This window comes from Pseudorca crassidens, chromosome 1 (genome assembly GCF_039906515.1).
Source record: "Pseudorca crassidens isolate mPseCra1 chromosome 1, mPseCra1.hap1, whole genome shotgun sequence".
Taxonomy (NCBI): domain Eukaryota; kingdom Metazoa; phylum Chordata; class Mammalia; order Artiodactyla; family Delphinidae; genus Pseudorca; species Pseudorca crassidens.
This window is the reverse complement of record NC_090296.1, coordinates 76,190,720-76,205,800: the sequence shown is the minus strand read 5'-3', so window position 1 is coordinate 76,205,800 and position 15,081 is coordinate 76,190,720. Positions and strand designations below refer to the sequence as shown.

The window sequence follows — 15,081 nt, the reverse complement described above, 5'->3', positions numbered from 1 at the left end:
GGCTGACTCGCAACAGCCCCACGGCGCTCCTTCCAATCAGCGGAGAGCGACGCACGTCGTTGCGGAAATGACGGCAGTTCCGTGTCCAGTGGGGCGGTGGGAGCGATGAGGGCACTGAGACCGTGGTAGGCGTTGTGTGAAGATGGAGGTAGGCTCTTCAGAGTTAGAAGGCTGGCGAGAGAGCCTGGCTAACGGAGTTGAAGCAGAGGCGGGAAGCCGGGCGGAGAGGCTGCTGACGGGAGGGGCGAGAGAGCAGGGTTTGGGGAGTGATGTCATAATGTCGGGGTCAGAATCTGTCGCTCCGAGCCAACTCCCTGCTTCCCCTAACTTATCCCCGCGGCTTTCTTTTGGTTTCCAGTTTCCCGGAGGAAATGACAATTACCTGACGATCACAGGGCCCTCGCACCCCTTCCTGTCAGGGGCCGAGGTGAGCACGAGCTGCCGACGCTGCGGGGGGGAGGGCGTGAGGCAGCGGCGGGGCCGGGTGGTGGGGAGGAGAGCGCGGACGCCAGGGGCCGGGTGTTGGGAACGGGGTCCGCGATTGATGTTTGGAGAAAAGTGGCAGCTGCCTCCACAGGCTATGAGGACCATGGGGATGGCCCGGGAAGCTGCTGTCATCAGAAAAGCAGGACGTTGGAAAAGACCGAACCTATTTCAGACTGATCTGGATTGGAATACAGAGTGGAATTGTCTCCTTTCGTGGAGGAGAAATAACTACAATAATCTTGGGAGATCGCAGCGGGGAGAAATTGTTTAAGCCAAAGAAATTTGAGACAGGGAAGGAATTTACCTACCAGAGGTTAACTGTGGAATGTGTTCATTTTTAAAACATACTTTGTTGAAGGGGTCTTTGTTTCATTTAAATTTCCTACCCAGTGATTTTTGGAAAAGTTAATAGTTATGTTTACTTACATGGTGTTAGCTTGTTTTGCTAGTGACAGGATGAAAGGAAATAGTTGCCAGAAAACATGAAGGGAGTTGAGTAGACCATGCATTTCTTTTTTTTTGAATAAATTTATTTATTTTACTTATTTTTGGCTGCGTTGGGTCTTCGTTCCTGCGTACAGGCTTTCTCTAGTTGCGGCGAGCGGGGCTACTCATCTTTGCGGTCCGCGGGCTTCTCATTGCGGTGGCCTTTCTTGCTGTGGAGTACGGGCTCTAGGGTGTACGGGCTTCAGTAGTTGTGGCGCGCGGGCTCTAGAGTGCAGGCTCAGTAGTTGTGGCGCACGGGCTCAGTAGTTGTGGTGCACGGGCTTAGTTGCTCCACGGCATGTAGGATCTTCCCGGACCAGGGCTCGAACCCGTGTCCCCTGCATTGGCAGGCAGATTCTCAACCACTACGCCACCAGGGAAGTCCCTAGACCATGCATTTCTGTTTGCCAGTGACTCAGAGTTTGGGCAGGTTACTTCACCCTTGTATGTCACAAGTTTCCCCAGCTGTCAGATGGCTGTAATAATAGTTTTTTATGATGATGTGAAGTAGAAGTAACGATCATGGTGAGGTCCTTTAGTATTCGTGGAAGAGTTTTAGTTGAAATATTGTCGTAAGTGTATCATTTGCTTAGGCAAGGCAAAAGAGTAAGATGGAACAGAAAAATAAATTTTTCGGTCTTTGAGAAACTGAAGTCTTGAACTTTGTACTATCTTTTGAGGATTTTAGTTTTTTTAAAAACGTTGTGTAAACCATTTGCATCAGTGTTTTGTATCTAGAATTATCAATTGCTGTTGAATGAACTTATAACAAAATTTAATGTTTTCGTGGATGAGAATTAGATTAGCAAGGAGCATTCGCTTTTTTTAAACTGCTTTATCGTGATTACTATTCATTATTATTCTTCTAAGCCGGGGAAAGTGTGAATCAGATAAGCAGCAAATTTAGAAACAATATAAAACAAAAATCTGTTTGATGCTTTGCTGTCTCTTTGCTAGTTTCTTCTGAGTGATATCTCCATGGTTTAATTTCACTGTTTGAAGTGCTGTAAATTTCACATTGGGCTCATCCACATGAAAACGCATCATTGCCAATTTCTTCTGAATCAGGTCTCCACATTTAAATTTCTTTTTATTTATTTATTTATTTATGGCTGCGTTGTGTCTTCATTGCTGCGCGAGAGCTTTCTCTAGTTGCAGCGAGCCGGGGCTACTCTTTGTTGCAATGCTGGGCTTCTCTTGTTGCGGAGCACGGGCTCTAGGCGTGCAGGCTCTAGAACACAGGCTCAGTAGTTGTGGCTCATGGGCTTAGTTACTATGCGGCATGTGGGATCTTCCGGACCAGGGCTCAAACCCGTGTCCCCTGCATTGGCAGGCAGATTCTTAACCACTGTGCCACCAGGGAAGTCCTTAAATTTCTTTATTTAGAGTGTTGTAAATTTCACACTGGGCTCATCAAGAAACTTTCCGGGTTTGAGTCTATCCTTTGTTTTTGCTTTTATGACTTTAAGAAATGTTTTAAAAAACTATTTTGCCAAGAAGCTCATAACTAAATTTCAGTGGATTCCTTTAGCCTAGAGCCCTGTCAGTGTTAACATTTCTCCTTGTCATTACAACTTCTTCACCTTTCTTTCCCCCCTTGTTTGTTTGGTTTTGTTGTTGTTGTTTCAGTTTTTTAATTTGTTTTTCCTTTATTTCAATTGGTTTGTGGTTTTTGTTTTTTCTGGTCTTACTGTGAGCCACCCCAAATATGTCTTAGAACTAGATAAAGGTAATTAAAAAAATTTTTTTCTTTTAGAAGAGTAAGTTTTAGAGTTTTCTTGCAAGAAAAAGAAATGTCCACAAAAGTAATAACCATAAAAAAGTTGAAAAATTGGACTTCATTGAAATTAAGAACCTTTTTTGTTGTTGTTGTTGCACCATGCGGCTTGTGGGATCTTAGTTCCCTGACCAGGGATCAAATCTGGCCCTGGCAGTGAGAGCACCGAGTGCCAACCACTGGACTACCAGGGAATTCCCGAAATTCACAGACTGGGAGAAGATATTTTAATACATGTATCTGGCTCATATTCAGAATATATTCAAATACTTCTGCAGAATAAAATAAAGAATCCCATTTTAAAATGGGCAAAATATTTAAACTCGCACCTCAGGGCTTCCCTGGTGGCGCAGTGGTTGAGAATCTGCCTGCCAATGCAGGGGACACGGGTTCGAACCCTGGTCTGGGAAGATCCCACATGCCATGGAGCAACTAAGCCCCTGTGCCACAACTACCAAGCCTGTGCTCTAAAGCACGCAAGCCACAACTATTGAAACCCACGTGCCACAACTACTGAAGCCCATGCGCCTAGTGCCCGTGCTCTGCAACAAGAGAAGCCACCGCAATGAGAATCCCACGCACTGCAACGAAAACCCAACGTGGCCAAAAATAAATAAATTTAAAAAAATAAAATAAATAAACTTGCACCTCACAAGAAAGGATATCCAAATTGTTATTAGGCGTATGAAAAAGTGTCATTGTCATCGTCACTCATTAGGGAAATGCCAATTAAAATCACAATGAGATACCATTTCACACCCATCAGAATGTTGAAAATTTAAAAGACAATTCCAGGAGTTGGCAAGGATATAGATAACTCTTAATCATTGCTGGTGAGAGTGTAAATTGATTCAACTTCTTTGGAAAACTAGCATTATCTACTAAAGATAAACATATACCTACCCTGTAACCTGGTAATTCCACTCCTTGTTATATACGTAAGAGAAATGATTGCATATACTAACCGAAACGTGTTCACAGCAACTTTATTTATATAGCTAAACAGTGGAAACAAAACCAGATGTCTATAAACTAATTTGTTAAAAGGAATGCAACACAGCAATAAAAAAGCATGAACTACTAATAAATGCAACCTGGGTGATCTCAAAAATATATTACTGAGTAAAAGAAGCCAGACAAAAAAGGGTAGACACTATAATAGTTCTTTTTTTTTTTGGCGGGGCGTGGCGGACGGTGCACCTGACAGCATGCGGGATCTTAGTTCCCTGAGCAGGGATCAAACCTGTGCCTCCTGCAGTGGAAGCGTGGACTCTTAACCACTGTACTGCCAAGGAAGTCCCCATGAGTTCATTTTTTAATGAAGATCAAGAATAGACAACACTAAACTATGCTGATGGAGATCAGAATACTGCTACCTGTTGTGGAAGGGAGGGAGTATTGACTAGGAAGGAGCATGAGAAAATCTTTTAGAGTGATGGAAATGTTCTGTATCTTTATCTGGGTGGTAGTTAATTGGGTGTTTACGTATGTAAAAATTCATTGGGCCATACACTTAAAATTTATGTGCTTTACATAAGTTATGCCTTAGTAAAATAAGAAATAATAATTTTTTAAAAGTACATGTCCAGAGAGGAAGGCTTAGCATTTATTACAGCATTGCTTGAGATAGGAAAGCTGTATAATCTGAAGGGAGTTTAATCTTTCTGTTTCTCTTGTTTAGGCTGGCACTTAAATAATGATATTGTGCTTTGAGCACTCTGGGGAAATAAGTTATAAAGATAACTATCCTTAGTTAGGAAAAGTAATCATTAGAACCAGTTAATGATTTCAGGCTGAATAGTTAAAATTTTCACTACTGTATTAGTTTTTAAAAACAATTAAACTATTTTAATAATCTGTAGTACCGGGGTAATGTTGAATAAATAGGTGTTTGATTAAAATAAATTTCCTTAAAATGAATAATCTACACAAGAAAGTACTTAAAGAAATACTGGATTGTGTGCTTTGATATAGAGGAATGTGAAAAGATAGGGAAATGGTATTTTTTTATATTTTGGTTCTCTCAATGCTAAGCATCCTTGCTTATAAAGTGTAATTCCCAAACTGCTTTCTTCCTCATAAAGGCCCAGGAATTTAACAGAGAAGGAAACAAAAGCTGAGTTGAGAAGGTAGTGGTATCATGTTCCTATTTCCACCTTCTGTGTCCAAATCATTTATTTTTACTTTAATATTTGCTACAGTTTTATCTTTATTTTATGTTTGACAATCTAGAGTATGATTTAGTTATGTGGTGAATCCACTAAAATAAAATAACTTTAGATATTGGATTTACCTATAATCTTACAGATAACTTGTGGTAGTAAAAGATTTAGAGTGGATCTCTATTCTAGTATGTGTGTGGTTTACCTTTCTGTATTCTTGATCATTACCATTATTTTACTCTTCTTTTTTAAAGGAAGAAACAAATAAAACAAAATCAAAAAAAACACCGTTAAAGCCACAGATACTGAATAACAAAGCTGTTTGCACATTCCAGGGGGTGGTACATAGAAAGAATGTCTTGTTAATTGGTTACTACGGAATCTCTACATGTCTGGTTTTTTAGTGTACTCCATGAGAGCGCTCCAGATAGTTTATGAGGGCTGGTCCTTTGCAGAACACTGGTCTCCTGTTTTGGATATGAGTTTTTATTCTTTTTCAGTTCTCATTAATAGTATCATTTTCATATCTTGGCAGAGTTGCTTTTTTATTGTGGTAAGCAGAATAGGATAGTCATTTTTTGCTTTACTTTTGCTGTATCCTCTTAAAAAATTGTACACCACTATTATACAACTATAAATCTAGTACAGTAAATGTTTCCCCAGGTCCTTTTTCCTGCCCCTGTAACTTTTGTTTGTTTGCATGAGAATTTGGTAAAAATCTTTGTACTCTTCTTCCTGAAAAATGAGCACATGAACTTAAACTGAAATCTCAGGAAAAAATCATGGACCTGAAGTTAACAACTTCCACACAATAACAAAAATGAGTTGTGTACTGAGAAAAGTTCAGTTCTTGGGGAGAGTTTTAGTTTTTCCTAAAGAATTGTCTGCTCCCATGCTCTTTATGTATGCTCCTCTCATGTTATATCACAAATTTTTACCATGCTAAGTAAAATAGTAAGGCTCTTGGAGGAGGAAAATATAGAAATGAAGCTATATACATATCTTTTTGTCGTTTAGGAAACTTCTCTCAGTGTGATGTGATTTCAGAGAAATAAAGCATTTCACAGGCATGCTCTTTCTCCCTGGTTTTACTAGCTGGAAATATTCTTTCTAGCAAAATTTAAAAATGCTGATATTAGTGAGACCCTTTCTGGGTTTGGAAAAGTCTTGAGGAATTCCTAAAGAATGCTTTACTTAATCATGAAAAAACCCCCGAAACTGTGAGTACCTATTTAATTTGATCTGAATCAGTTGGTATTTACTGTGCCATGTGACAAGGTTGATAGAATTTAAAGTTTCTAAAATTCCAGCAATCTGTGGTAATTGGTTGGGGCAGGTGTTAAGTTAAATAATTAGGATATTAATATTATCATTAAGCAGTTATATGTATCAGGCCATGTGATAAAGTTTTGTATACTAAATCCCATAAATCCTCATAATAACCATATAAGGAGATTACCATTACAAGTCCCATTTTATAGATGAGGAAAATCCATTCAAGGTCATATAGTAAATGGCAGAGAAGGGACTTGAACCCAGATCTCTGTGACACCAAAGTCTCTTGCCATTATTAAGGCTCTGTTGCTGCAGATGCTGCCATTTTAGTTTTTTAGTGTCAAAAGGAACCATAACATTTAATGTATCTTAGGTCAGACATTGGTCTGTAGCTCCGTGAATTGTGGCGTCATTCAGAATAGAAATAGTGTATTATTATTGTAGTTGGACTCAGAGGAAGGATTTGGGTCTTCACCTGGAATAATTTTTTTCTTCCTTTCTTGCAGAAAGTCTTGTTCAGAGCAAGACAGGAATGTGTTCAGGAACTGTTAGAGAACCAGTTTGCCCTCTGGCTATATCTCTTAATGAAGGTTTTTCTCCTCACTCTTATCCTTATCTTAGCATTGTTGGGTTTTCCAAAAATCTTGTACACATGGAAATCTTATTTGTTGTTAGTATCGTGATTTCTAAAATGGAGAAGTGGTAGGAAACTCTTAAGTGCATATATTTTAGAGGGGCATAAAGTTCCCATGATCCTTTTAGGATCTGCTTCAAAGGAACCTAAAACAACAGTCAAAGTATAATTGTCTAGTTGACAATGAATTTCTGTGGTCTAACAGTTCAGGTGTAGTAAGTATGAAATAACTGCTGTCTATTAGAATAGAGAGATTTTAAGCATCATAGCTAAACAGGTTATAAAGGTTGGGTCCCTACTAATGGTGCTGAAAGAATCATTCATTAGACCAATAGGCAAAATAGTTTAGGACAACCAAGATGGTAAAGGTAGAAAAGAGAGAAAAGAACTGAAAATTGTGATTGATGTTGGCAGCCTTGTATGTGACATATGGCCAAGGATATGAGGAAGATTTATTTGTAAAATTAAATAGGTCCTAGGAAATTGATAACAGAAATGGGATCCAGGCCAAAAAGAGGTACACTGAGAATCTCCAGTACTCAGCCATGTTCTTCACTTAGCAGTATGCAGTTCCTCCTCTTCCCACTAAGTCTTTTTCCCTTTTTTTCCTCCCTACAGACGTTCCATACACCAAGCCTGGGTGATGAAGAATTTGAAATCCCCCCTATCTCCTTGGATTCTGATCCCTCACTGGCTGTCTCAGATGTGGTTGGCCACTTTGATGACCTGGCAGACCCTTCCTCCTCTCAGGATGGCAGCTTTTCAGCCCAGTATGGGGTCCAGACATTGGACATGCCTGTGGGCATGACCCATGGCTTGATGGAGCAGGGCGGGGGGCTCCTGAGTGGGGGCTTGACCATGGTAAGGGGCAAGACATTATCAGGCTTACCCAAGCTCATGGGCATGGTGTTAGGGGAGACATAAGTAACTCTATTCCCTGCTACACTTGGGTAGTATTTATTTTCCATTCTTTTGGCTAAAGGCTCACCAACAAAGACCTCGTTTCCCCTGAATAAGTGAGATGTATCATCTGAATCAATTTTACTTGAAAACTGGTTTAAAATTGTAAGATGTCCAGTGTTAACCCTGAAATGAAAATGATTTATTGGGATTTTTGAAAGAAAAGTTTTTTCCCTACTACTATGGCTTTCATATCCTAGGATTCAAGTGTGAGTGTGATTGCTGGCATGCTGAGGGATGTATTCAAAAAACTGTCTGAACCAAAAGTATTAATTGTGGATTAGTATGTGTTATAAATCAGTGTATTTGGGCTTCTAGCACATCTCATTAGTAGCACATCTTCACCCACTGTACTTGATGCCAAACATCTCTAACATTGCCCTTATGCACTCTGATTTGCCTGTGTATTGCAGCTTTAAGAGCCGTTATTTAGGAGGGTACAGGGAGAAAGTTTTTCATTCCCCTGTGTGTCATCACTCTCTCTAGATTACTGAATAACTTACTTGCTCTTTAAATTAACTTGTCCAAAATTATGACTTCTTTGGTTATTTTTAGTTATTTTGGAATAGGCCTTTGAGTACAAAGAAGTGACTTAGTACTCAATTTGTAATTTCTGTACTTTATTAAAAAGCTTAATATGTTTTATATGTAGACAAATTATTTGATCTTTGTTTAAATGATGATACTTTCTGGGTAAGCAGAGGGTTTATAAATTGTCCTGAATTCCGGTGGGGGGAAGGGAAGGGTAGTGCTTTTTATATTTAGCGTTTAATTAGTCCTTCTGCTTCTCTCAGGACTTGGATCATTCTATAGGAACTCAGTATAGCGCCAATCCACCTGTTACAATTGATGTACCAATGACAGACATGACATCTGGCTTGATGGGGCATAGCCAGTTGACCACCATTGATCAGTCAGAACTGAGTTCTCAACTTGGTTTGAGCTTAGGGGGTGGCACCATCCTGCCACCTGCCCAGTCACCTGAGGATCGTCTTTCAACCACACCTTCACCTACTAGTTCACTTCATGAGGATGGTGTTGAGGAATTCCGGAGGGTGAGGCATTCCCTGCCAAAATCAAATCTGCCATATTATTCTGGGATAAAACTCTTGACCTACAGCTCCTACTAAGTATTCTTTACTCCTGCCCTGCTGTCTCCTCTGCTCTTTTCTGGGTATGGGGTCCTGCCTCTCTAGTTATAGTTTATAATGCTCCTTCCAATCTCCATTCTTATTGGTCCTCACGTACTTTACTGTCTTAATCCTATTGCCTCTACTTTTAGCATTTCTGAGAATTCCATTCATGTGACTAGTTTACCCCATATAAAAGTCCTTTTCTTTCAGTTCTCCCGACATGATACTTCTCTTCTTCTTGTAATTCTCTCTCTTTCCCCCCCCACAGCAACTTCCCAGCCAGAAGACAGTTGTGGTGGAAGCAGGGAAAAAGCAGAAGGCCCCAAAGAAGAGAAAAAAGAAGGATCCTAATGAACCTCAAAAACCAGTTTCAGCATATGCTTTATTCTTTCGTGACACACAGGCTGCCATCAAGGGACAGAATCCCAATGCCACTTTTGGGGAGGTTTCAAAAATTGTGGCTTCCATGTGGGACAGTCTTGGAGAGGAGCAAAAACAGGTGAGCAAATAACAAGGAACTAGTGGTTAGTGAATGTTCAAGTTTTAACTTCCTTATGTGTTCTTATTTCATATCAGCTCTTTGTTAATGGCATTCAAGATCATCCTTCATCTTAAAAGTTGCAGCCATACACTGAATCCCAAATACCCATCTAAATACTATAGGGAGTTCCCTGGTGGTCCAGTGGCCAAGACTCCATGCTCCCAATGCCGGGGGCCCGGGTTCAATCCTTGGTCAGGGAACTAGATCCCACATGCCACAACTAAGACCCGGTGCAGCCAAATAAATATTTAAATATTTTAAAAATAAATAAAAACAAATTTTAAAAAAAATTATTATAAAAAACACTGAATCTAACTTTCTATGCCTTTTTTTTCTATCTGTAAAATTAGGCTATTCTTTGGTGAGCTGCATGCTGTAGCTAACTCTAAAATGCACAGCAAAGTTTGAATTTTTTCATTGGCCTCATATAAACTTGAGAACTATAGTTAACCTCCCTAAATTTAACCTGGATTAAACAAATGAAAATTGTGATACTACATGAATATAAGATACAGTTGAAATTGAAGATGGCTATAATTATCATTACCCTACACTCCCCAGGTCGTCTTATTTCTTAACCACTGGACCACCAGGGAAGTCCCCAATTTATTATTTCTTATGATTCTGTAAATTGGTTGGGTGTTTTTCCTGGTGTTCTTACCTGGGCTCATTCCTACAGTCGTACCCAAACAACAGCTGGTATGGCTTATCAAGATGACCTTGCTCCCGTGCCTGGCAGTTGGTGCTACCTGTTGGCTGAAATGCCTTGGTTCTCTTTCACATGGTCTCTCATCCTCCAAATAGGCTAGACTGGCTTCTTTACACTATGGCAGAGTTAGAGCAGTATTCCAAGAGAACAAAAACAGATGTCCACAAGTTCTCTTTTTGTCAATTCAGCCACATTCTAATGGTTAAAGCAACTCACAGAGCTAGCCCAAATTCAAAGGAATGGGAAATAAGTTTCAGCTGTTGATGGAAGACTAGGTATGCAGCACAGGAAGAATTCTTGTGGCTATCATTGCAAACAGTTTAGCACATTTCCTTAAGGGAAAGTATACTGGTTAGACACAACCCCAGACTAAGCAGACTACTCATCTTATTGGGGGTCAGGATTTGTTCTGGTTACACAGGTGTGAGCAAGGGTTGCTGTTGGCTTTAGAAGTGTAGCTATTCTGCAAGCCTACTGTTGATTGGCTGGCTTTCAGATGCATGGTCACTGGAAAGTCTGCCATGGTGGCTGTCTTGATTACTAGCTTTCAGGAGTTGTCAATATTTAGACTGAGATGAATTGTCTTTCATTGATGAATGATGTAGGATTATCAGTCTTTACTAGGAGTTTGTGGACTTTCTAAACAGTCTGTCTTTCATGCAGGTATATAAGAGGAAAACTGAAGCTGCCAAGAAAGAGTATCTGAAGGCTCTGGCTGCTTATAAAGACAATCAAGAGTGTCAGGTAAGAAGATTGGGGTAGGTGGATATTTAAACCAATAAAAACATTTTTAAAGCTGTATATTAGCAATTATAAGAAGTAAATACCACCAAAAACCTGTGGAACCTATTAATAGTATATAGTTATTAAAAGCTCAAAAATATGCAACAGGTTTCCCATTTGTTTCCATCGTAAACCTTGCCAAACAGTCTGAGTTTATTTTCATTGTTTACTTTAGCCAGGCAGACACATGGCTGCTCTTTTTTCTTTCTTTCTCTTCGTACCCCCCGCCTCCCCAATCTGTGATGTACCTTTTCTTGGGAGGTGATTAGAGTGAGGATGTCCTGGGGAAGAGAATAAATCTCCTGATTTTTTTTTTTTTGGTCTTCTTTTAGGCTACTGTGGAAACAGTGGAATTGGATCCAGCGCCCCCATCACAGACTCCTTCTCCACCTCCTGTGACTACTGCTGAGCCAGCCTCTCCAGCAGCAGCCTCAACAGAGCCCCCTGCCCTGTCTCCTTCCATTGTTGTTAATTCCACTCTTTCATCCTATGTAGCAAACCAGGCATCTTCTGGGGCTGGGGGTCAGCCCAATATTACCAAGTTGATTATTACCAAACAGATGTTGCCCTCTTCTATTACTATGTCTCAAGGAGGGATGGTTACCGTTATCCCAGCCACAGTGGTGACCTCCCGGGGGATCCAACTAGGCCAAACCAGTACAGCTACTATCCAGCCTAGTCAGCAAGCCCAGATCGTCACTAGGTCAGTGCTGCAGGCAGCAGCTGCAGCAGCAGCTTCCATGCAACTGCCTCCACCCCGACTACAACCCCCTCCGTTGCAGCAAATGCCTCAGCCCCCGGCTCAGCAGCAAGTCGCCATTCTGCAGCAGCCTCCCCCGCTGCAGGCCATGCAGCAGCCCCCACCTCAGAAATTTCGAATCAATCTACAGCAGCAGCCGCCGCCACTGCAGGTCAAGCTTGTGCCTCCACCCACTCTAAAAATGCAGACTACCTTGGTTCCACCACCTGTAGAAAGGAGTCCGGAGCGGCCTGTGAACAGCAGCCCTGAGACCCACACAGTGGAGGAAACCTCTCCTGAGACAATCTGTGAGATGATCACAGATGTAGTTCCTGAGGTGAGCCTCTGTTTTCAAGTATTTCCTCTAGACCAGTGAAAATGTGTAAGCATTTTTGGTTGACCTAATAAAAGCAGGGGTTGCTACTAGCATTTAATGCCTGGCACAACTAGGCGTATGAAATATCCTGTCAGTTCCCTGCAAGATACTCTGTAGTGTTCTTGGTGAGAAACATTAAGAGGGCCTCCTATCCTAGACTACTCCTTAACTAAGCAGAAGTAATACGGTAGTCAACTAAAGATATATCCTAAGCATAGAGTTATTTTTCAGGTGTCTTACCCAAGGATCCAAAGCTTTGGAGATAAATCCTTCCATTTCTCTCAAACCTTGACTGCTTGGCTTGATGTTTTTAAGTAAGGGGATGGGTAGGGAATACAGGTAGAAAAATTCAACTGGTTAGTATCATTGAGTCTTTTCAGAAACAAACAGATGCCAATTTACCCTAGTTTTAATTTGTACCTGACCAGTAGTCATTTTGAAATATAGGTCTGTTTGTGACTATAGTCCCACAATGAATGAAGCAGTCATTTTAAAGAAAAATACCACCCACCCCACCCCTTCAAAACCAGGAAACTATTAATCTCTAAGTTTTTTTCCTTTTTGCTAATGGCACCACGTTTTATCTTCTTAGTCTCTGATCTTAGTTGAGGTGACCCAACCTCTATTCACATTCTATTGATTTGATATTTTCAGAGGAATATTATTCAACTGTAGAATAAAGTCAGTGATGGGTAAAATTAAGATTAAACACTAGCAGTATGGCAGCATTCCCCTTATAGGAAGCATCTTCATGTCAATCTGCATGGCAAAATTCTAAAGCTGGATATAGAGAAGACCAAGAACTCACCTTCTTTTGGAAGTGTACCCCCATCTGTGAGGGACTGTAACATCTGTTGCTCCATTGGATCCTAGAGTTAATTTGACTAGCTGGCTAGCTAGGTAAGTAGCAATCCAATCCATCTTTGGTGCTCTCTCCCTCTCACAGGTTGAGTCTCCTTCTCAAATGGATGTTGAATTGGTGAGTGGGTCTCCTATGACGCTCTCACCCCAGCCTCGATGTGTGAGGTCCGGCTGTGAGAACCCTCCCGTTGTGAGTAAGGACTGGGACAATGAGTACTGCAGCAATGAGTGCGTGGTGAAGCACTGCAGGTGAGCTTACAGTTCCCCTTCTTATAATTCAAGTATGACTAAATAAACTGTGTTGGAAAACACAGTAACCCTGAGCATATAATCAGTACCACCTTACCTTTGGTAGAGTAGGTTGCTATATACATCTGATTGTAGAAGCTGCTAGAGAAGTTCCCCTGCTTAAAAAAAGCTTACATTTGCCATGTAGATAAAGATGACATAATGAGTAGTTCACACTTTTCAGTTACATTACCTCTGTGTGTGCTCTTTAAAAATATGACACATCAAGCTGGTGGTGACTGAATCTTAGTTTAGCTTATCTCCTTAGTGCAAATCAGACCTCTTAGGGAATTAGAATTTGAGAAGGAATGGATAGGCGGTAAGTAGCACAATAAGGTGCTAAGTATAGGGGGAAAGGGAAGAAGTTCTGAAGATTTTCCCCATTTCCCCAATTTTCCTGAGATTGACCTACATCCATGAAACAAGGCATTGGTATTTCCTATCTCAAATCCTCCAAAGTAAATTAGGATTGCCTATACTTCTGACTCTTAGCCCCACTGCCTTTATATTCCTATTGGGTGATACATGTCAACCTATTTGTTTAAGACAAAGTTTTAAAAAGACTATATCTAGGCTGTAATTCTGAGTTTGTGTGTATCTTTTTCTTTCTTAGGGATGTCTTCTTGGCCTGGGTAGCCTCTAGAAACTCAAACACAGTAGTGTTTGTGAAGTAGTCCTGTTCTCCAAGCCAGTGAAGACTTACCTGCTGGGAACATGTCCACCGAGCCTGTTTTTAAAAAGACAAGCTGGGCTTCTGGTAGTGCCTGATCTCAACCCATGATGGTCCTTTATGTCCTTCACGTTACTCCCCTTTTGTCTCTCTTCTACAGGGGCCAGGCTATGGAGCAGGGCCATTGAGTTTGCTGGAATTGCTTTTTACTTTCACGTACAAGCAGAGATATCAGTGATAATAACAGGGGAAAGGGTGAAGGGCATATGAACAAGCAGAACATAGGGGTGGTGGCTAGGGGTGGGGAATTGTTTGAGGAAAACTTGTTGGTATAATTGTCATAGGACTTGCCTAAAATACTATTAAAATGATAGGATAATACTCAGCTTTGAGCCTAGGAGAAAACATCACTGTGTGCATCCATTTTAAAGGGGCTAAAAAAAGGCTGCATTAAAGGTTACCTCTTAAACAGGGAACTATTACTATCACATCTGCACATTAATTACTTTGAGAACAAAGGTTTTCAACATAGTAAGCACACTGGGCTGTAGAGAAAATAACATCACCTAGGAGCGTCTTTTATTTATTTCTCTGCAATATTTCTGTAGTCAACGCTCTTATCTCAGTTATCACAGTTTATGAGTGCAAAAGGCAGAACTCTACATCCTTAATATAAGAGGTTTCACCAAAGTTTAAAGAAGTTGTGTTCACTTGTGTTTGATGAAGTATCTTTTGAAAGATAGGCCAGAGGTGTTTTCACTTATATAATATATAGGCTAATTCTCTGCATACTCTAGGCACTTATTTAAATTTAATGTAAGATGTGCTTATTTCACTTTTCTTGGAAATAAACGAATAATAGACTAGCAAAGCCACATAGTTGTAACAGAATAAGCAACATTTCGAGCATGATAGCCCTAGTGATGATAATCTTAAATGAAACGCAAATCTTACCTTAAGAAATGTTGTCCCAGAGAACCCCCTTCTTGATTACCATGTTTACTAGCACTAATTGCTAATCACTTTGATCCTATACAGTATAATCAATATTTTAATGTTTTTCAAGCATTCATTTAGTTTGAACCCTTATAGCAACCCCATGAGGTAGGTAATATTCCCAGTCTATGTATAAGTAATCATACTGAGAGATGAGTTACACAAGATCACACACTGTTAAGTGGCAGAGCCAGAACTTGACCTC

The 15,081-nt window shown here is 40.5% G+C and overlaps 1 protein-coding gene across 1 annotated transcript; it reads left to right on the top strand.

Annotated features, from left to right (window-relative positions):
- The first annotated feature begins 8 nt into the window (after window positions 1-8).
- TOX4 (TOX high mobility group box family member 4) lies at window positions 9-14,751 on the top strand. Its single transcript, XM_067740940.1, has 9 exons — window positions 9-148; window positions 359-427; window positions 7,439-7,681; window positions 8,575-8,835; window positions 9,182-9,412; window positions 10,827-10,907; window positions 11,279-12,022; window positions 13,008-13,171; window positions 13,824-14,751. The coding sequence occupies exons 1-9, from the start codon at window positions 143-145 to the stop codon at window positions 13,882-13,884; spliced, it is 1,860 nt and encodes a 619-aa protein (XP_067597041.1). The 5' UTR covers window positions 9-142; the 3' UTR covers window positions 13,885-14,751.
- The last annotated feature ends 330 nt before the right edge of the window (window positions 14,752-15,081 follow it).